This window comes from Populus euphratica, unplaced genomic scaffold (assembly GCF_000495115.2).
Source record: "Populus euphratica unplaced genomic scaffold, PopEup_1.0 scaffold97.1, whole genome shotgun sequence".
Taxonomy (NCBI): domain Eukaryota; kingdom Viridiplantae; phylum Streptophyta; class Magnoliopsida; order Malpighiales; family Salicaceae; genus Populus; species Populus euphratica.
In genome coordinates, this window is record NW_011499981.1 from 602,710 (window position 1) to 623,417 (window position 20,708).

The 20,708-nt window shown below is 33.5% G+C and overlaps 2 protein-coding genes and 1 pseudogene across 3 annotated transcripts; 1 reads left to right on the forward strand and 2 right to left on the reverse strand.

Annotated features, from left to right (window-relative positions):
- Positions 1 to 9,335: 9,335 nt before the first annotated feature.
- Positions 9,336 to 11,592, reverse strand: LOC105139814 (protein IQ-DOMAIN 14-like). Of its 2 annotated transcripts, none has more exons than XM_011046420.1 (5): positions 11,249 to 11,592; positions 10,855 to 11,175; positions 10,556 to 10,774; positions 10,322 to 10,474; positions 9,336 to 10,219 (listed from the first exon to the last, which is right to left on the reverse strand). In XM_011046420.1, exons 1-5 carry the CDS (start codon positions 11,372 to 11,374, stop codon positions 9,515 to 9,517), a joined length of 1,524 nt encoding a protein of 507 aa, XP_011044722.1. In that variant the 5' UTR covers positions 11,375 to 11,592; the 3' UTR covers positions 9,336 to 9,514. The 2 variants fall into 2 exon arrangements, with proteins under 2 accessions (XP_011044722.1, XP_011044723.1); XM_011046421.1 differs by having other exon boundaries at positions 10,664 to 10,774; positions 11,249 to 11,591.
- Positions 11,593 to 17,244: 5,652 nt separating this feature from the next.
- Positions 17,245 to 18,502, forward strand: LOC105139818 (small heat shock protein, chloroplastic-like; annotated as a pseudogene).
- A 1,298-nt stretch (positions 18,503 to 19,800) lies between these two features.
- Positions 19,801 to 20,283, reverse strand: LOC105139834 (uncharacterized). Its single transcript, XM_011046442.1, has one exon. The coding sequence runs from the start codon at positions 20,281 to 20,283 to the stop codon at positions 19,801 to 19,803; it is 483 nt and encodes a 160-aa protein (XP_011044744.1).
- Positions 20,284 to 20,708: the final 425 nt, after the last annotated feature.

A 20,708-nucleotide genomic window follows, 5' to 3' on the forward strand; every position in this document is an offset into this window, starting at 1 on the left:
TTGGGCATCACAGAGGCGGGTTATATATATACAGAGCCTAGGAAGCTATTATAAAAATATTAATATGGGCCTATAATCTCACAGAATTAATTACAATAAATCAAACTAATTAGGAATATACATATAGCTAATTAACACTCCCCTCGAGTTAGAGTATACATATAGTTCATGCCTAATTTGCTAAGTGAGTTGTAAAATATTTTTTCTATGATAGATTTGGTGAGGATATTTGCAAATTGATCTTTAGATTTGAAAAAAAACACCTCAATAATCTTTACCTCGAGCTTTTATTTGATAAAATGTCTATCAATTTCAACATGTTTGATTTTATTATGTCGTACTGGATTATGTACAATCTCTATTGCAACTTTGTTATCACAATTCAGTTTTATGGCATGATAGGGTTTGAACCCCAATAAATTCTTTATTTAGAATAGCTCACATACTCCATATGTTATACCTTGATATTTTGCTTCAACACTTGGTCTTGACATTACGTTATGTTTTTTACTTCACTAAGATATTAGATTGCCTTCCATAAAAGTAAAATATCAAGATGTAGATCACAAGTCAGCAACAAAGCTTGCCCAATCTATATTAGTATGACCCTCGATATCTAGATGACCATATCGTGAGAACATCAATCCTCTTCCAGGAATTGACTTAAAGTATCTCAGAATTCGGTTTACCACATCCATGTGAGCTTTCCTTGGTGTATGCATGAACTGACTTACGACACTTACAACATATGTTATATCAGGTCTAGTATGTCTTAGATAAATCAACTTACTTATAAGGTGTTTGTATCTTTCTTTGTTAGTGGGTACCTGATTAAGATATTCACCAAGTTAATAATTCAACTCTGTTGGCATGTCTGCTAGTTTGCTAGCCAATGTTTCAGTATCAATTAAAATGTCCTTTTCAGAACAACCCACGTTGATGCCTAAAAAAATAATCTAAAGCACCAAGATCTTTCATTTTAAACTCACTTGCTAAGTATTGCTATAATGCTTCCTTTTTTTTTTAGGTTATTCCCTGTAACTACCATGTCATCAACATATACAATAAGGGTAGTGACTTTACCTTTCTTATGTTTCAAGAAAAAGACATGATTTGAGTTACTTTGCTTGTATCTGAACCCCTTCATTGATTTGCTGAATTTTTTAAACCATGCTCTGGGTGATTACTTCAATCCATAAAGCGACTTTCTTAGTTTACACACCATGTTGCCTTTATCATGTCCCATTTTGCATCCTAAAAGGGATCTATATAGATTTCCTCTTTTACGTCATCATGCAAGAAGGTATTTTTGTCATCAAATTGGTGTAATGGCCAGTCTAGGTTTGATGTCAGATAAAGAAGTACTTGCATTGTGTTGATCATAGCTACAAAAGTAAAGGTCTCCCCATAATCAATCTTATAAGTTTAAGTGTACCTTTAGCCATTAATTTAGCTTTGTATGGCTTAATGGAGCTATTTACCTTAAACTTTATTTTATATATCCATCTATAACCCACTGTTCTCCTCTTTTTTAGAAGGATTGTCATCTACCAAGTGGAATTCTTCTAGAGAGACTCCATTTTATGATTCATTGCTTGGGTCCATTTGAGATTTTTCAAAGCTTCTTGCACCTTACTTGGAATGGATATAGTAGATAATTGACATATAAATGATGCACATGATAAAGATAGCCTATGTAGGGACACGTGATTAGCAATACGGTATTTAACATTTGTTTTAGGGTCAAAGTCATATTATTATCTAGGAATACCTCTAGTAGTACAAAGAGGTAGTTGATAACTTGTGTTTCATGTATTACTTGACTCAAGAAAAGCGATTAAATGGAAGATTGAATGTTTAATTACCCGTGAGAAATCATCAAGACCTGATTGGATGCGTGGTGATTGTACTGTAATAGGAGTTGTAGAGGGGAAGTTATTTGAACCAATACCAACATCTGAAGATTTAAATGACTCTTGATCTTGTTGCACCACTGTAACTGGTTATTTGGATACTAACTGTTTTAAAACCTTTTATTGAATTAAGATGATCTGAGTACCTTCTGTAAAGCTAAAGCTTTCCCCCTATAGAGCATGTTCTGAGACTCCGTCTAAGTAATATAACTCACTCTTATGGAAAGTTACATATGCAGTAATGTGCAAGGTCTGAGTTGGAGGATGAAAACATTTATAGCCATTCTAAATGTCAACATAACCTACAAGCACACAACGCACATGGATCAAGCTTGCCATGTTGGTGTGGATATATATTACGACCTAAATCCCGGGTCCATGATCGACAACACAGGAGAGGTGTTGAAAGAATACCTTACCTACGCTAAACCTCAGAACGGATATATCAAAAGAACATGTTATTTAAAAAAAATACAACATTTCATAATTTTCAGAAATATTATATTATTCAAAACTAATGAAACCAAATGATAATTCAAAACTTCTCATTAGTAATTAAAATAAAAAAAATAATCCATAACATATTATGTTGTTTAAAATCCAAACTTTACTAAAACAGGATAATAGTAGAGCATTTAAGACATCAAATAAAAACTAAAAGGAAAACCTCATAAAAAAACAAGGTATACTGACCAAAACTGAAGAAGAAGGAATACTTAATAAAGTTCACTTGTTATCAGAACTAAAAACTTAAAATAATATTAGAAATAAGAGATGAGTTTAATTAACTTAGCGAGGGAATAATATTTACTATACATTTTAGATATTAATTATATTAATAGTTTGCAAGTCGATTTATATTGATATACATATACATATACATACTAAACATATTATCATAAAGTAGTGAAATACATATCAGAGATCAGATGACACCCGAAGGTGATCAGATGACACCCGAAGATGACTAATATAGGATGATCAGTCGTCATAGGCTGATATCTCTCTCACCAGCTAGGTATATAGAATATTATATACATATATGCTAACTACTCTATGTTAGCATGAAGTTACTGACAAGTCCTATATCAAGGCATAATAAGTATTTACATAATCATTAAAAAAAATTATATCATATCGAATAGAATTTAGGTCAATAAAATATAAGTGCAATTTAATAATAAATGAGTACTCGGAAAATAAAACAACATATATAAATATTCAAGAAATTAACCAGTCATACTCATCATAGAATCAACATACATATTTATTTATATTATATGTAAAATAAAAATTATCCCACTCACTCGAAAAAATATAGATTAAAAAGAATATTAGATGAAAGACCTGAAAAATCTATTGAAGATAGTTAGGAGAACCTATAATAAATATACAAAATATACTCAAAACAACACAAATAAAAGATTTCAATGCATAAAAAAAAAAAACAGGTTTAATGTCACCACTCGATTCCCAAATCCATGTTCGGCACATAGGCAAGGTTCCCCTCCAAAGTTCCATACTTATGCGAACCCAAACTTACAAACTTATCCTTCAAATAAGTCAATTAGAGTTCAACACAACAATAACAACAAAACTAACTTCATAATAATTTAATTGTCTTTCTACAAGAGTTAATACAAATTCATAGTTGTAGAGCACTAACTAGATATAAAAAAAATATACAAATTACAACCAAAAGAGCAGGTTCTGAAGATCCAATAAAAGTGACCTGCTATCAAGCTATAAGTCTAAAAAGGGTAAATAATGAGAGGGTGAGTTAAACAACTCAGTAAGTAGATAACATTCAATATACACTCAAGCTTATATAATAATAAGGAATATATATACAATTATGGCTATAAGTTCTTACAAGAAGGTTTCTAAAAAAGGTCATAACAAGAATATCATAAAGTAAAGCTCATTAGAAAATTACACAATCACCAACTGAAAACTCTAAGTCACGTCTTCTTTTATCTATGTAACTTTTTTGTTTACTTTGAGCTATTTGAAGCTTCTCTCTAATTACCTCTATCTTCTTTGAGGTAATCTGAGTAAACTCTAATCCTATTAGCCTCTTTTTATCAACCTCAAACCAACAAACTGATGATCTATATTTTCGACCATACAAAGCCTCATAAGGTGTCATCTTTATCCTACCATGATAACTGTTGTTGTAAGCAAATTCCACTAATGACAGGAACTTACTCCAAACAACTCTAAAATCCATAACACAAGCTCTAAACATATCCTTTAAGATCTGAATAGTCCTCTCAGATTGACCATTTGTCTGAGGATGAAAAGTTGTACTCAACTGCATTGTAGTACCCATAGCTTCTTCTAATTTCACCTAAAATCATGATGTAAACTGTGGACCTCTATCTGACACTATCAAAATTGGCATTCCATTTAACCTTACAATCTCACTAATAAACAATTCCATCAATTTTGTATATCCATAAATAATCTTAACTAACAGAAAATGGGTTGATTTTATCAACCTGTCAATAATCACCCACATCGACTCATAACCCTCTTGACTTTTAGACAATCCTGTTATGAAGTTTATTATGATCATTTTCCATTTCCATTATGAAGTCAACAATGGTTGTAATAATCCAGCAGATTTCTCGTGTTTACCCTTTACCCTCTGACAGGTCAAACACTTAGAAAGAAAGTTTGCTACATCAGCCTTTATCCTATTTTACCAATAACACATCTTAAAATCTGTATACATTTTGGTGGAACCTAGATGCATTGTGTAAATTGTCTGATGTGCCTCTACCATCAATTCTCTCATCAGATCATCTACATCAAGTATAAAGTCTATTCCTATATCTTAGCATATCATCATCACCTATCACAAAACCTGGAGCCTTACCCTGCTCAACCTCATTTCTGATTTTAAGTAGTGAATCATCTTTTTTCTGAGCTGCTTTTATCTTATCAAACAAATCCGACTTAACCTAAAAGTGAGCAATCATTGCTCCAGCTTCACAAGAACAAATCTGACTCCTTCATCCACTAAATTATACAGCTCCCTAATCATAGGTCTTTGTACCTCCTGAATATAAACTAAGCTTCTTAATAATTTTCTACTCAAAGCATTGGTAAATGCATTTGCCCTACCTGGATGGTACTATAGGTACAATCATAATCCTTCAGCAGTTCCACCATCTCATCTACCTTAAATTTAAATCCCTTTACTGAAAGATGTATTTTAAACTCTTATGATTTGTGAAGATCTTGCAAGTTTTACCATACAAGTAGTGCCTCCAAATCTTTAAAGCAAAAATTACAGTCGCCATCTCTAAATCATGTGTAAGATAGTTCTATTCATGCTTTTTTAGCTGTCGTAAAGCTTAGATAATAACCTTGCCATGCTATATTAGAACACATCCTAACCTCACTCTCGAAGCATCACAATATATTGTGTAACCACCAGAATCTAATGATAATGCTAGAATAGGCGTTGTAGTCAATCTTTGCTTCAACTTTAAGAAACTTTTCTCACAAGTTTCAAACCACTAAAGCTTAACAATTATTTTTTTTGCATTAACTTAGTCAATGGTGCGAAAATATAAGAAAAGTTCTCCACAAACCTTCGATAGTAGCTGACCAAACCTAAAAACTTCTAATCTCTATCACCGAAATAGGCCTAAGTCACCACTTAATTGCTTCAATCTTTTGAGAATCAACCTCAATCTCATTCCTTGACACTAGAAGCCCAAGAAATGCTACACTTTCCAACCAAAACTCAATCTTTAAAAACTTGTCATATAACTAATGATCTCGTAGAGTTTGAAGCACCTTCTCAAGTGTTGCTCATGCTTCTCTCTAAACCTCGAATGCACTAAAATATCATCAATAAAAACCATCACAAATCAATCAATAAATTGTCTGAACATCCTATTTATCAAGTCCATAAAAGTTGATGGTGCATTCATCAATCTAAAAGACGTCACTAAAAACTCATAATGACCATACAAAGTTCTAAAAGTTGTCTTCAAAATGTCCTCCTATTTTATTCTCAATTGATGATACATAGATCGAAGATCAATCTTAGAAAAAAATTGAGCCCCCTACAACTCATCAAACAAATCATCTATACAGGGAACTGGGTATTTATTTCGAACTATTACTCGATTTAGTTGCCTATAATCTATAAACAGTCTCAATAACCCATCTTTTTTCTTTACAAACAACACTAGGGCTCCACAAGGGGACACTATCCAACAAATCACAAGAGTGAAATGAACTTTGGAATTTTTTTAAAGTTTAGGGACTAAAATGTAAATTCTTAAAATTAAAGGACCAAATTAAAAATATTTAAAATCAATTATCAATTTGAGATTCATCATTCTTAACCTCAAAATAACACTGTCCAAAATCTCAAAATACATTTAGGGGTCAAATTATAATTTTTTCAACATTTAGGGATTAAACTGTAATTTTCACAAATCAAAGATCAAAATAAAATTTCATCATCGAGACCATTTTGTCCAGATTTTCTAGCTAGGTTGAAATGAATTTCTTAACTCATAAAAATCAATTTAAACAAATCAACTTATAAATTCTTATTTCTAACAATATACTTAAAATCAATCATTTAACATTAAATCCTTAATAATCATGAATCAATTTTGACAACATGAACATCAAATCTTTATAAACTGTAATCTCTTAATTAGTTTTTTCATAAATAAACTATAATCGAAAGTAATATGAAATCCGATGAGTATACTATTTTTTTATTTTATTTTATTTTTGTATAACAGAAGAGGGTTATATATATACATTGAGTCTAAAAAGTTGTTTTAGGAATATTATTACGGTCTATAATCTAGTAGAATTAAATATAATGAATCAAACTAATTAAAAATATACAGATAATTGACAAAGGTAGGGCATCTGGTTGACCTATCAGATTAAACCGGATATTCCCTGCCATAAGAAGATTAAGATCTGGCTAGGCCAATATTTATAGACCATCACAGGGAGGGCAGGAGCTTATGCGAGGAAAAACTTTTCTAGAGTAGTAGGGATGGGTTTGGGAGAATAAAACAAGTAAGTACGTAATGTGATATTATAGAAGGAGATGGTGGCCATTTTTATGCTTCTATTGCATTACATTATGCTCGAATACATTTATAATTACAATATCTCGTTATTTAATTTCAGATACAAATGAAAAACACCCCATGCATGTTAGAACTACATGGACAGAACCACAGCTGATTAACAATGGCGCTGGCATCTCTTAGGATGCTTTTCTTGGCTCTTCGTCTCAAACAAGACAGATTGACAAACCCTGTCACAAACAAAAAACCAAAAATCCACTTGATTATGTTCTACTTATTCTCACTATTTTTATTTTTATTTTTTGATAATCATCAAGAATATATTATAAAGACAGTAAAGTCAGTAGTGAAAGCAAAAATAAGAACATAACAAAAAAGAAAAAAAAAACAGAATTTAAAAAAAGAAAAAACTAGTTTGATACAACAAAAAATAAAGAGAATACCCAAGATTTTTTTTACTATTGTATCCAAGTAATTACAGAAAACATGCTTTTGCCAGTTCTCCACAGAGCAGGGAAAGGCTTGCCATGAACCACCTCACATTCTGCTTCATCTCGAAAACTGTTGCATCGGGATGTGTAACATCAAGTATAAATTTAAAAATGATGTCTGAATTGCAAGTCAAATGTGCTTTTTGACAAATAAAGTCATAACTTTTAGTCTCATTCTCTAGTCTCTTTTTTTAATCTTTTCTTTCGGCATCAAAGTTGCTACTGCTCCATAGGGTCTATTTCTCTTGCAGGAGAAATATGCAATGGATCTTCTTTCTGGGGCTTCTAGGACAGATTCTAAGCCAGTCCAAACACCCACAAATACATGGTAACCCGTTAATCCTTGTGCTAAATATTCTTATTTGTTTTTTATTCTAAGAAAAATAATGAATAGTTAAGTAGTTGTCTTAAAATTCTATTTCATTCGGTCTCTGCAATGCAACAGTCTTCCTTTAGAATTGGAAGCTCTTGCTATTTGAGTTCAATAACTCCACTGCGATTGGCTTGACTTACAAGTTGAGATGGGCTTGATGATGCTACTGTTTTTGTAAGTTTTGTCAATAATTTATCTTCCAATGATGTTGTTTTTATCGAATTCGACGTCCAATATTTGTATATAACTGTTTTATTTTATAAAATTATTCCTAGATCAGTTGATTGTTAAATTGTTTTAGTATGACACAAAATTGATTTTATATGAAGCATGGAAAAGGAACTGTCCCCTTGCTATAGATAAAAAAATAATATTAATTGAGTGACTTGAGTCTATTCAAATATCAAAGGGGTCAAAAAGAATTACTTCCCACTCAATTTAATTTGAAATCAGATCAAGAACCGAGTCGATCTGGTCAATAATACTTAACAAAACATGATTTTCATGAAAATAATAACATAGATCTGATCTTGTTGCTCTATTATCATTGTTACCTCATAGTATATTACTAAAAGAGTAATGCTAAACATTCAGTAGAAGAAATATAAAAACTCCTCAAGAATACCCCATTGAAGTTATTGGTTGATGCACTTGATTGGCCTATTAATAAGGCTATAAAGTTCAATAAATTAGAGGTTCAAATTTCTCAATTTTTACTTCTTGAAGGCCTTTCATGCCTGTTAAATGTTCTCATTTCCACGAGGTAAGGCACAAGAATAGCTCCTCTGTACTGGTTAACAAGAAGCTGTTGCAGACCAATTTGGTGGTCTGAGGGCTGTAAACAATTTAGAAGACGAAGAAAATCGATTTCAGCAGACATCATTAGCTAGCTAGCTAGCTAAATTAACGAAGATTGTGTCACATTTGGCTTGTGCAATGAAGTAGGAAATTTGAGTTCTTAAATACATCTTTGACTAAATTTAATGCTCAAGACATCTCTCCATCAAACCAATAATGCTTTGTATTTTTCAAGGACTCTCCATCAAACCAATAATGCTTTGTATCTTTCAAGGAGCAGCAGCAGCAGCACTCATGCACGCAGTATTTAATAAATGTAGTGCATTATACCATCAAAAGCTGCTAAAGGACTACTGATGTAGATTTGTTTACTCCTCTTAACGTCTAAGAGGGATAGGGTTATTCTGATGAAACTGATCATGAATAATCACACAAGTAATATCCTCATCTTGAATTCTTTCTTGATTCTTCAACTACCTCCAGTTCTAACATCTTCAATATGGCCAGGCTTCTAGTTTTTTTAGAGTAAATTATTGTTTAGTCCTTCAAGTTTCAATGCAATTATAACTTAGTCCGTCATGTTTGATAGTCTCGTGTCTCAATTCTATTATAAAAACATTTGCTCAACAATTTAAATTCTCAGATAAAAATCAGTGTTAATTATAAAGGCCACGTTCGGTTGGGCAACAGCAAGAGTCAGAAGACTAATTTATAGGTTTTCAAACATAAAGAACTAAGTTATAACTAAATTAAACAGTCAGGGACTAAAAGATAATTCACCCCCTTTTCTTACCCTGCGAATATTGGCTTTACCTTAACCACCTGATAAGGTCATTAGTTGAAGGAGGATATACCTCATCAATCATCATCGATGCTGTCTGTGTAACAAGAAGACATGTTAGACCTTTGCTCCATTACCATATTAGCTCCCTGAATGCCCTTCAAACTTGGACTCCTCAGGCTATAATCGTTAACCATGTTACCCGCATTGCAAGTTGCCAGGTCAGGTACTGGGAAAGACAGGCGTTTTCTGGCTGAACCTGACTTTTCTCTCTCTGGGGTTGAAGCTCTCTGCCTTGGTGCACTTTGTGATCGACGAATTCTAGCCTTGGCAGATGCAGTGGCAGCCATGTAGTTAGGCATTGAAGCAGAAGAAGGATTGGTTGCTTCCATCACATGGTTTCTGCCTTCTCCTAGGCAGCGAGGGCTAGCTGAATGGACTTGAAGTAGTGTTCTTGTTTTGGAAAGGGATGGTGTGACTGGTTGTGAGAGAGTGTTGTGGTTTTTTTGAAGAGGAGAGGCAACTGAGTATGAACTAGGCCTGTGTTGTTGGTAGTGATATTGATGATTGAAATTATAAGCATTTGGGGTAGAGTAAGAGTAAGGTCTCGAGGTGTCCCTTTCAACAGTTTTGACAGGGTCTCTACTGTGATATAATTGATCACACAATGCACCGCTCCCTCTTCTCTCCCATTCCTTCCTAGTTCTCCACCTGTCTAGCCATCTGGGATTCTCTTCTACCTCTCCTTCACTTGCATATGAGTCTCTTCCAGGTTTCCATATCTAACAAAGCAAGAGTTTGCGTCAAATGTTTGCTGGCTTGGTATTAATTTCCAGCCAAAATAGAAGGTGATAAATCAAATGGCAAGGGATGTGATCAAAAACCTGTTGAGAGAAAGCATAAGCAAGGGCCTTTTCACGTTTCAAGGCGACTACTTCCTTCGTTTCCTGTAACATTTCCTGTATTTCCTCTAATGTTTTAGGCTTGTAATTATTGCAATGAACCCAGTCATCAGCAGTGCTGCTTGCATCCCTACACTGCAGCATATATTGTTATGGATTAACAAAATCAAAGCCGAGGCCCAAGCATAACACATTATCTGCAACAAAATTTATTACAGTAGATTTCCTCTCAGAAAGATTTGAACCCCACAAGCTATTCTGATCACTGGAGACGGAGTTTGTGCTGCCTTCATAGGAATCAAGCACCCGAGATTGCACCCTCACCATAGCTTGCATGCACTGAAGTATCATATTTGCTCTCTTTCTAACATTATGACCTCTCACTAAGGCTTGCATCTTTACCAGCCCCTTTAGTGCTCTACGAGCTCTCCTTGCCTTCAAAATAACACAAACATTAGTTAGTTAAAAAGTCCTTGAGATATGTAATTTCTCTTACTCTCTTTGTAATCACTTACCAGATATCCCCTAAAAGCTTTTTGTATAGCAATGGCAGCAAAATGTTGTTTAGCAAGAAGGGGAGGCCTGGTGAGTCTAACAACCTCAACAGCTGCTTGAGCTGTAGCAACTGCTGCATGTGCCGCTGCTGTTGTGGCCATGGCCGCTTCAAGGACTTGTCTTTGCTTAGCATCAGCAGCTTCAGTACCAATACTATTACTAGCAGCAGAAGCAGGATTGGTGGTTGCTGTAATGTTAGTGATGGTGGTCGCTCCACAATGGTGTATTACTGTTTCTTGATTCGATGACTTCCTGAAAATCCATCTTCTTTTCCCTCTCTTCTGCACAAATTAACCCACAAAAATTTTAATGGGAAATGTTAATTATGTTACAAAGAAATTACTAAATTTTCACCTTTTCTTCCTCCTCTTGTTCATGAACTTCTCTCCTTCTACTACTTTTCTTATCATCCTCTTTACTAGGAGACCTGAAAGCCCTTTTGACTGCGTTCAGCCAAGAACTTCCTCCAATCTTCACCATGATGCAATCAAAAGCAGTACTACGCAAAACAAAAACCTTGGCTAAATATAAAGGCAAAGAAAACCAATTAATCTAGAGCCAGTGGCTTCATAGATTTGAGTGGTTGGTATGTTTCAATGCAAAAGACAGTGAAATAAATGAACAAATAATTTAGCCTGCAAGAGGGGTAGAGCTAGTCCATCCATTTGGGAACAGGCTCTGAGCCTGTGCGTTGTCCATAATACAAAAATGTAAAATGTTAATAATAATAATAATAATAATAAGAATGTGGACAGAGTGCTTAATGCTAGAAAGAAATGGTGTTTTCTTGTGGCATGGAGAAGACTAAAGGAGTTGTGTCAGACGGTTGGAGACAACATCGAAAGAGTGAGTGCCCTCGAGAGGTGTTAATTCTAATTTAGTCCTTGTAGTTTATTGAAAATAACATTTAATCCTAAAAGATAAATAAATAATTAATCTTTGATTAATTTTATTTTTTTATCAATTTTTTTCCTTCTAAAATTGTATTTCTTGATCTCATTAGGCTATGATTTTTTTTATAATACGGTCCGCATTTGTCAAACCATAAATTTAAAAATATTTGGTTAATCAACATATATAAATTATTATTATTTTAAAATATTTTTTTAATGTGCAACCACGATATGAAGCACATACTAAATCTTCCCAGATTGTCTAGTTCTTTTTCTTGAAAAAATAGAGAGGGAAATCAAATAAAGTGGGAAAGAAATAGATTGAAGAACATAGGGATTAAGCATAAAACTTTTGAAATTATGAGGACTAATTGAAGTCTGTTTTACTAAACTACGGAGTCTAATTTATAATTAACTCCCTCGAGATTGCTGAAAGCTGGATAGTATTTCGTGTAGTGAAGAAAAAGAGAGGAGGAGGAGTGAGTAGGTGTGCTGTGTTATGCTTTTGCTTTGCTTTTTTGTGTTAAAAACAACAAAGAAATTCCCTTGGCTTCACGTGTTGAGAGAGTCCATGGTTGCTTTCTATACATGATTATAGTCTGGTTTTGGGGATTTGGGATTAGTGGAGAAGAGGAGAACAATCTGCTTTGCTTCAGTGATCTTCCAATGGGGATGAAACAAGTATGACTCCTCAGGGCTGTTGTGGTCATTTTCTAGGCAGTGTGGCAGGGGTCATGTGACTTGCCATGTTGGGATTGGGCTATGGAGAATTTGGGAACTCGAATGGAGACCTACCCTAGCTTAGGGTAACTTGTGTAGGGATTAGGGAAGCTATAGGCTACCTAATGTGACCTTGTTTACGGTTTGGGAGTTACAGTTTGTCCCAGTTCATAGACCAGTCAAGCTATGATTATGGAGATTTTGCTCATCTAAGATGGTGACATATGATCCAGTTGTAACAAAAAGGAAAAGGAACAAGACAGGGACTTGTGAGTTGAGATCTTCATGAGTTGCGGGAAATTAACTGCCTAGGAAGGATTCTCTTGTTTTGTGTTTGTATGACTGTCTGGGGTCATCATGATCATGCATCCATCGATTTTAACTGTGAAAAGCAGTGGGATCATTGCCGGCAATATCTCGTTTCCAAACGGATACTACGAGGATGTCTTTTCAGGATTATTGTGTTTGTTTTTTGAAAGCATATTTAGTATTAAAAAATATTAAATTTGTGTTCTTATTTATTGTTTTTTTAGTGATTTTGATATACTATATTAAAAATAATATATATATATATATATAAAAGTCATCTTAATAAATTTTATTTTAAAATAAAAAATTATTTTAAAACACATTATAATTTTTAAACAAACATAACATTCATATTCATATGAATTCAAAAATAATTATAATTGACACTTTCTTAAATGTCTTTAATACAACTTTATGCATGACTTGGTTTTGAGTCATGTAAAATAACAGTTCAAATAACTTGATTTTAGAGTTTATTTTTTAGATGGTTATTTCTATGTTTAAAATAACCACAACTAAATAATTGTTTGGTAAATAAAAAGACACAATTAAATTTTGATGGAATCCATTACATATTGCATTTGAAACATAGAAGAATAAAAGCAGCTCTGTATTATTTTTTTCACTTACACTGTAAAATGAACAATGCGAGTGAATTTTACTTGTTTTACGTGTAATTTTCATATCGATTGTATTGTTTAGTGAACAGTGTAATTAATATAAACATTGTAGCATGCTACACTATTTATGCTAATTACACTATTCACATGATACACTATTCATGCATGCTATAGTGTTTTGGTTGGACCAGTTCCGGCTAGACCGGGTTCTGATCAAAACTCAACATACATTGAATCAAGTCCAACGTATGACTGTCTGGGGTCATCATGATCATCCATCCATCGATTTTAACTGTGAAAAGCATCTACTAAGAAAAAATAGTGGGATCATTGCCGGCAATATCTCGTTTCCAAACGGATACTACGAGGATGTCTTTTCAGGATTATTGTGTTTGTTTTTTGAAAGCATATTTAGTATTAAAAAATATTAAATTTGTGTTCTTATTTATTGTTTTTTTAGTGATTTTGATATACTATATTAAAAATAATATATATATATATAAAAGTCATCTTAATAAATTTTATTTTAAAATAAAAAATTATTTTAAAACACATTATAATTTTTAAACAAACATAACATTCATATTCATATGAATTCAAAAATAATTATAATTGACACTTTCTTAAATGTCTTTAATACAACTTTATGCATGACTTGGTTTTGAGTCATGTAAAATAACAGTTCAAATAACTTAATTTTAGAGTTTATTTTTTAGATGGTTATTTCTATGTTTAAAATAACCACAACTAAATAATTGTTTGGTAAATAAAAAGACACAATTAAATTTTGATGGAATCCATTACATATTGCATTTGAAACATAGAAGAATAAAAGCAGCTCTGTATTATTTTTTTCACTTACACTGTAAAATGAACAATGCGAGTGAATCTTACTTGTTTTATGTGTAATTTTCATGTTAATTGTATTGTTTAGTGAACAGTGTAATTAATATAAACATTGTAGCATGCTACACTATTTATGCTAATTACACTATTCACATGATACACTATTCATGCATGCTATATTGTTTTGGTTGGACCAGTTTCGGCCAGACCGGGTTCTGATCAAAACTCAACATATATTGAATCAAGTCCAACTTGATAAAATAAAAAATAAAATTAATTTTTTAATTATGTTTTATTTGAAAAACTAATGTTTAATATTATTTAATGACACTACATAAATTAGATAAAGATCGCTTGACAGCGTAACATTTGCAGAATTTGATCGCAATTTCAATTTTGTTCCTACTTATATTTTACCTGATGTTGTTGCGCACTTAAAAAACCAAAAAAATATAGTCCTTGTCGAATGTATTTTATACTTGATAAAATTATAGATAGTTTAATGGAACAATGAAAAATATTTTATATAAAGTATTAGTTATTTAATGATATAATAACAATAGTTAAATCTATAATATTTAAATTAAAAATTATTAATATTAATATATATTTTTAAAAATTATTTTATAACCTCAATTTCAAAAACATTATTAACCAAACGCATTAAATAACTTTTTATTCAACCTTAATTTTAAACAGTTTTAACCAAATATATATAAATATCAAAGCAACTTCAATTAAAAGTATTTTTTATAAAATAATTTTTTTCAAATTATAATCATAACAGTTACCACAATACCAAACATATTAATGCTTTTGGATCGTAGGAACATGTTAAATTTTTCAGTTTCTATTTTTACCTTGGCATTGCTATTCGTACATTGGTTTGGGTAAAGTATTATGAAAATTAAGAGAATTGCTTGTTTAGGTCAATCCTCCTAGAGAACATAATAATCTTAGTTTTCATTTTGTTTTGGGAAAATCAATATGAGTATTTCACTTTTCAACCTAAAATTTGAAGAATGGTCATTCTTTACATTTTTAGAAGTTAGTGTAAAAAAATCAACTAAAAATATATATTTATTTGCAAGAATATCACTATTTTTGAAATAATAACTCAAAAAGCCTTGAACCTTTAAAATAATAAAATACCACTAAAAAATTAAAACAAAAAAGATAAATAAAAACAAAAAAATAAAATAAAATAAAAACATTCATTTTCTTTGATCTTTCCTCACCGTGAACCACTATCTTCACAACATCTCTTCCTTTCTTATATATATATATATATATTTACCATCACAAGATGCCTGTTGTAACTTTTATCCTTCAACATACAGACTATACCGTCACAATAAACACATAGTCATATCCAATAGAATAATTGCCAAATGGGATAAAATGAATTCTCAAAGGTTATTTCCCTCCTTTGGTTTTAGGGAATCGAAATGAGAAATTTTTGTGCTTGATTTTTAAAATTCAAATTAGGAAGTAAAAGATGGAGCCTTAAGACACTATTTAAGATTATAATAGAAATTATTTTTTAAAGTATTTTTTATTTAAAAATATAATAAAAAATTTATTTTTTAGAATTTATTTTCGGTATTAACATATTAAAGCGATCCAAAAATAATAAAAATTAACTTGAGATAAACAAAATTAAAATTCTTTAAAAACATGATTGGACCGTCAAAAATAAATACCATATTAATTCCATCAAATCCATTTTGAAGCAGCCCTCTCTCATATTACTAGTCTCTCTTTTCTTAAAAATATTTTCTAACCCAAAACAGAGCCAATTTAACTTAGCTTGTTGGTGATGCACGGAGCACACTCCAAAATCCTTGTATATGTCGGCCAAAATAAGCCGTTCGAAGCAGTCGGTTCTTCTCCACCTGCGTCAAGGTAAAATAGTTTAGGAAATTAAATATATTTTTTAGTAATTTTATTTTTTTTATTTTGTTTAAAACTTTAATTGCCTTTTTTTTATTTTCAAACTTTTTAGTTTGTTTACGTTGTTGTTTTTTAGGTTTTTTAATGAATAATAAAAAACTTGTAAGGATTACGGACACCACCTATCTCCACATTGGTATGATATTGTCCACTTTGGGCCTAAACCCTCATGGATTTGCTCTTGGATTATACCCAAAATGCCTCATACCAATGAAGATATTTGTTCATCCTTATATACCCTTTTGATCCTTCCCATTTCTAACCAATGTGGGACTTTGGTCGCATACCCAACAAAACTTATGTATAAAATTTTAAGTTTTCTTCTTTTCTTTTTCAAACTTTTTAGAGAATAATAAAATTTCAAAATTAGATCTTGGTGTCTTGACTTTCAACGTAATTATGTATTTTTTTTTTAGATTAGCGTGGGTGTCCGGGCCAGTTTGCGCGCACCACGACTAATCCACGGGCCCTGAAGTTAACGACCATGTAAGCCTCCAGTGGCCATCATATGAGCAACCAAGGACTCGAATCTGAAATCACAGAAGGAACAAACCCCTTAGTCTTAAATTTTTATTACTTGGTCACCACCTAGATAGTTTGATGTAATTATGTATTATTTGTGCATGTTGTTGCGTCAATTTACCACCGCTTTATTCCAACAATTATTTTAACCAACAACTGGTATAATCAGCATTAGAGGCACAACTATAAGCACGTTTAGATCTCAATCAGGGAGTTGGAGCTTGGAATCATCACTGTGGGAGCTTCAACAAAGATGGCATGGAATGTGGGCTTTATGGTTTAAGACCTTTAGTGCTTTAAGATCCTGCGACTCGACTCGGGATAGAGGATCCATTTTATTTAGAATCCATGTTATATAAAGGAGGCTGTACCAATGGATATCACCGGACAATCCTGTGATGTATTATTTTTCGTGATGTGTATGAGAAAAAACTCAAAGAGTATAAAATCTAGTATGGATAATATTTGATGATGGCAAGAACTCCAGGTGTTTCTTTGAGTTGGCTCGAGAACTTTCAAGACTTATCTCCATACTTCCCTTCTCTCTATATATGGCAATCTCCATGGCCTCAGTTCTCTATCCATGGCTTCAAAAATCAAGAAAAGCAAAGTGTAGTGTAGTGTAGTGTGTACTGCAACTTTCACTAGCACCTCTCCTTTGTTTAAAACTTGGTGCATATATATTTTTTTTTATCTACTTATGGCTTCGTCAACATTGTCTTCGTCATCTGCCCCTTTGTTGTCACACAATTGCAAAGCTGTGCCTTCGACCAAGGCAAATAGCTCCTTGCTCAGTGTCTTTTCCATCAAGGGGTTTTGGCAAGAATACTAGTAAGCCTTCAAGGTTGGCTTTGTTTGAGAGCTGAAGCTGCTGGAGAACTCAAGGACACTGCATGTCTATAAGCAGGGAAACAACCGAGGGACAGCTGTTGAAAGAAGGCCTCGAAGGCTGGTTGTTGATGTCTCACCTTTCGGTGAGCAGTCTGATTGCTTCTTCTCCTTGTTTTTTTCTTAGGGTCAGGTATCTTCAGGCTAACGTCAACCAAGTCTTCTTCCTGGCGATGTTAAAGTCTTATATCCGATGCTTCCCTTGTTGAAGACTCTGTAGTTTTCTTTAATAGGGAAAAGTCATTCTTCTTCAATAAAAATGGCAAAATCGATCTCTGCAATGATTTAAGATTTTTTACATTAATTATAGTTTTGTTGGATCCATTGTCACCAACGAGGACAATGCGATGCAATGACAATTCCTAGCATCAGGAACAGGACAGGAGGGGAGGTTCAAGCACCATGGGAAATCAAAGATGAGAAACAAGAGATCAAGATGAGGTTTGACATGCCAGGACTGTCTAAGGAGGATGTCAAGCTCTCGATCGAGGATGATGTGCTTGTTATTAAAGGAGAGAACAAAAGGGAAGAAACTGGTGCTGATTCATGGTCTGGTAGCAATATCAGTTCTTGCGAAAAGGATAAGATTATGGCTGAGCTGAAAAATGGAGTTCTGTTCGTTAACATTCCTTAGACCAAATTACAACGTAAGGTCATTGATGTGCACATCCAGTAAGAGATTTTATAAGAAGTTTGTACCATGTATGGTGTGTTTTTTTTTTTTTTTTTGTATTTGAAAATGTGATTTTCAGGATCTTTCCTATCTCTATTCCTGCCTATCTTGCTTCAACTACTCTCTTCGCCTTAGATATCCAATTTCGACATTGGACACAGATGTGGAATCGTGTTGCACATGCACCAGTGTAAGGTACAAGTCCCCAAACTCCGAGCCACGGATTCTTGTTGTGCAGAAGAATATAGATGTTTGTGTTCAAGAACAAGTATGTAACATTTGATCATCTCTTTTGTTCAAGTTCATGAACATTTCAAAGAAATTAAAAAGGAATCGTTCATATCAAGTTAAACCGAAGCAGGATGTGGCGAGCAGTTTCCCCCTCTGGCATTCCCCTGCATCTTTTGGACGTTGCCTACCCTATAGTCTAGTATATGAAGATTTGAGCCGCCAACTTGCTAGATTGGCTTTAGCAAAATGGACAGTAATGCAATTCTTCTCTTCAAAAGTCTTCTCTTATCGCTTACTTTGGAAGAAGGCAACCCACAACTTGGTGATTCATGTTCAAATTTTCTCTTAGAAGTTTGTCTCATTTTCGACCAACTTCAATATTGTCCTATTGTAACTATCAATACAGGACCTTGTTCCTTCCGCTTAACATTTGAACTGGCATTTAGTACCTTGTTGACCTGAGGCCTGCTCGCGAGCACCCCGGCAATTGGTGTCCATCGCGCTCAGTGCGTGGTCCTACTCAGAGGCGCATCATTGACACCAATTTTCCAGACGTGCATGACCGCTGTTAGTATTTCCCTACCTTGCCATCCTAGGCAAGAGAAAGAAGAAAGAAATTCCTTTGAAATTTTTCATGGAAAGAATATAAAAATGGAAAGGGGGGCTGTGGACGATGGACTAGATGAGCCTGTATTGTCTCAGGTAGTAAACTAGCAGTCAAAAAATAGCAGAAATATATCAGAGAATCATCTTCTGTGCAATTGGTGTCCATCGCGCTCAGTGCGTGGTCCTACTCAGAGGCGCATCATTGACACCAATTTTCCAGACGTGCATGACCGCTGTTAGTATTTCCCTACCTTGCCATCCTAGGCAAGAGAAAGAAGAAAGAAATTCCTTTCAAATTTTTCATGGAAAGAATATAAAAATGGAAAGGGGGGCTGTGGACGATGGACTAGATGAGCCTGTATTGTCTCAGGTAGTAAACTAGCAGTCAAAAAATAGCAGAAATATATCAGAGAATCATCTTCTGTTTTCTGTTTCAAGAAATCAAGCCGGTAAGAACACGTTGAGAACAGAATAGATGAAAATCTTTCAATGTTCTGTAGCAGACAATTCTTTTTATATTCCTTTAATTTTTTTTCTTTTTACTTGTTCTCCATCTTTGGCTAATCAGTACATCTACATGATAAATTCATTTTCAGCTACACAAGAGAGAATTCAGTACCTAAATTGTACATTTCCAAAGCTATACTACTCAAATCCTTCAGGGATTGATTCCAGCTTTGGCTTCCAATTTCTTGGAGAGTCGAGAGAAGAACTTTTCTTCTCTAGCCCTAACAGAACCTCCTCAAGAGATATTTCCTTTTTCAAAAGCTGCTGAAGTTGTTGCTTTGTTATTACAACTTTAATCCTCTTGACACCACCACTACTTGCTTCTTCTTCCCTGTCAACCACCGGTGAAGTCCCTGGAGGTGGTGGAAGAACATGGTAAACATTTCCAAGCTTTAACTCGTAACTTGGTGGCAGATGCTCTATAGCTTCATTTGTTAGACCAATACCTGAGCCAGGAAAGTTGACCGCGATATCTTTCACAAGAATCGGAGCGCTGAATTCCAGAACCTTTCCATCTGTTTTGACAACATGCAACACTTTCTCACGCTTGGCTCGAGGGAATCCGATGCAAGAACCTATAAAGGGAGGTCTAACACAATTATGACCTAAGCAATTGCCCATTTTTCTCCAAGAAAATATAACCATGAAGGTCTTAAGAAGTCTTACAAGAGGAGAAGAGGGATTTCTCTACCTTGTTGTTGTATAGAATGAAGAGGGAGAAAAGGAGTTACAAGATATATTTATACTTAAGAAATGAAAGAGTCTTTCTTGTGCTAGAGTTACTATACTAGTGGAGGGTAGAAAGCTATCTTTCTTTCTGTTTAAAAGTTAAACGGAAAAACTGAATTTAGAAAGCTAAAGGAGGAGCAACGAGATATTAAATTTTGTTTAGAAAGCAAAAGATAAATAAAATTTGTCAACACGCATGCAAGATAGGTCGGTTAGTGGAAGGTAGCATAATAGTATTGCTCTCCTTGTACCATGCCATTGTAGAGGACTAAAGTAAGAGGGGGGGGGGGGGGGGGGGGGGGGGGAAGACAACAAAA

Excerpts from the sequence above, each read along its gene's own strand:
- LOC105139814 (XM_011046420.1), bottom strand. The coding sequence starts at position 11,374 with ATGGTGAAGATTGGAGGAAGTTCTTGGCTGAACGCAGTCAAAAGGGCT. Across the intron at positions 11,176-11,248 it reads AACAAGAGGAGGAAGAAAAG|AAGAGAGGGAAAAGAAGATG; the intron begins GTGAAAATTTAG and ends TAATTTGTGCAG. Across the intron at positions 10,775-10,854 it reads AAGCTTTTAGGGGATATCTG|GCAAGGAGAGCTCGTAGAGC; the intron begins GTAAGTGATTAC and ends GTTATTTTGAAG.
- LOC105139834 (XM_011046442.1), bottom strand. The coding sequence starts at position 20,283 with ATGGGCAATTGCTTAGGTCATAATTGTGTTAGACCTCCCTTTATAGGT.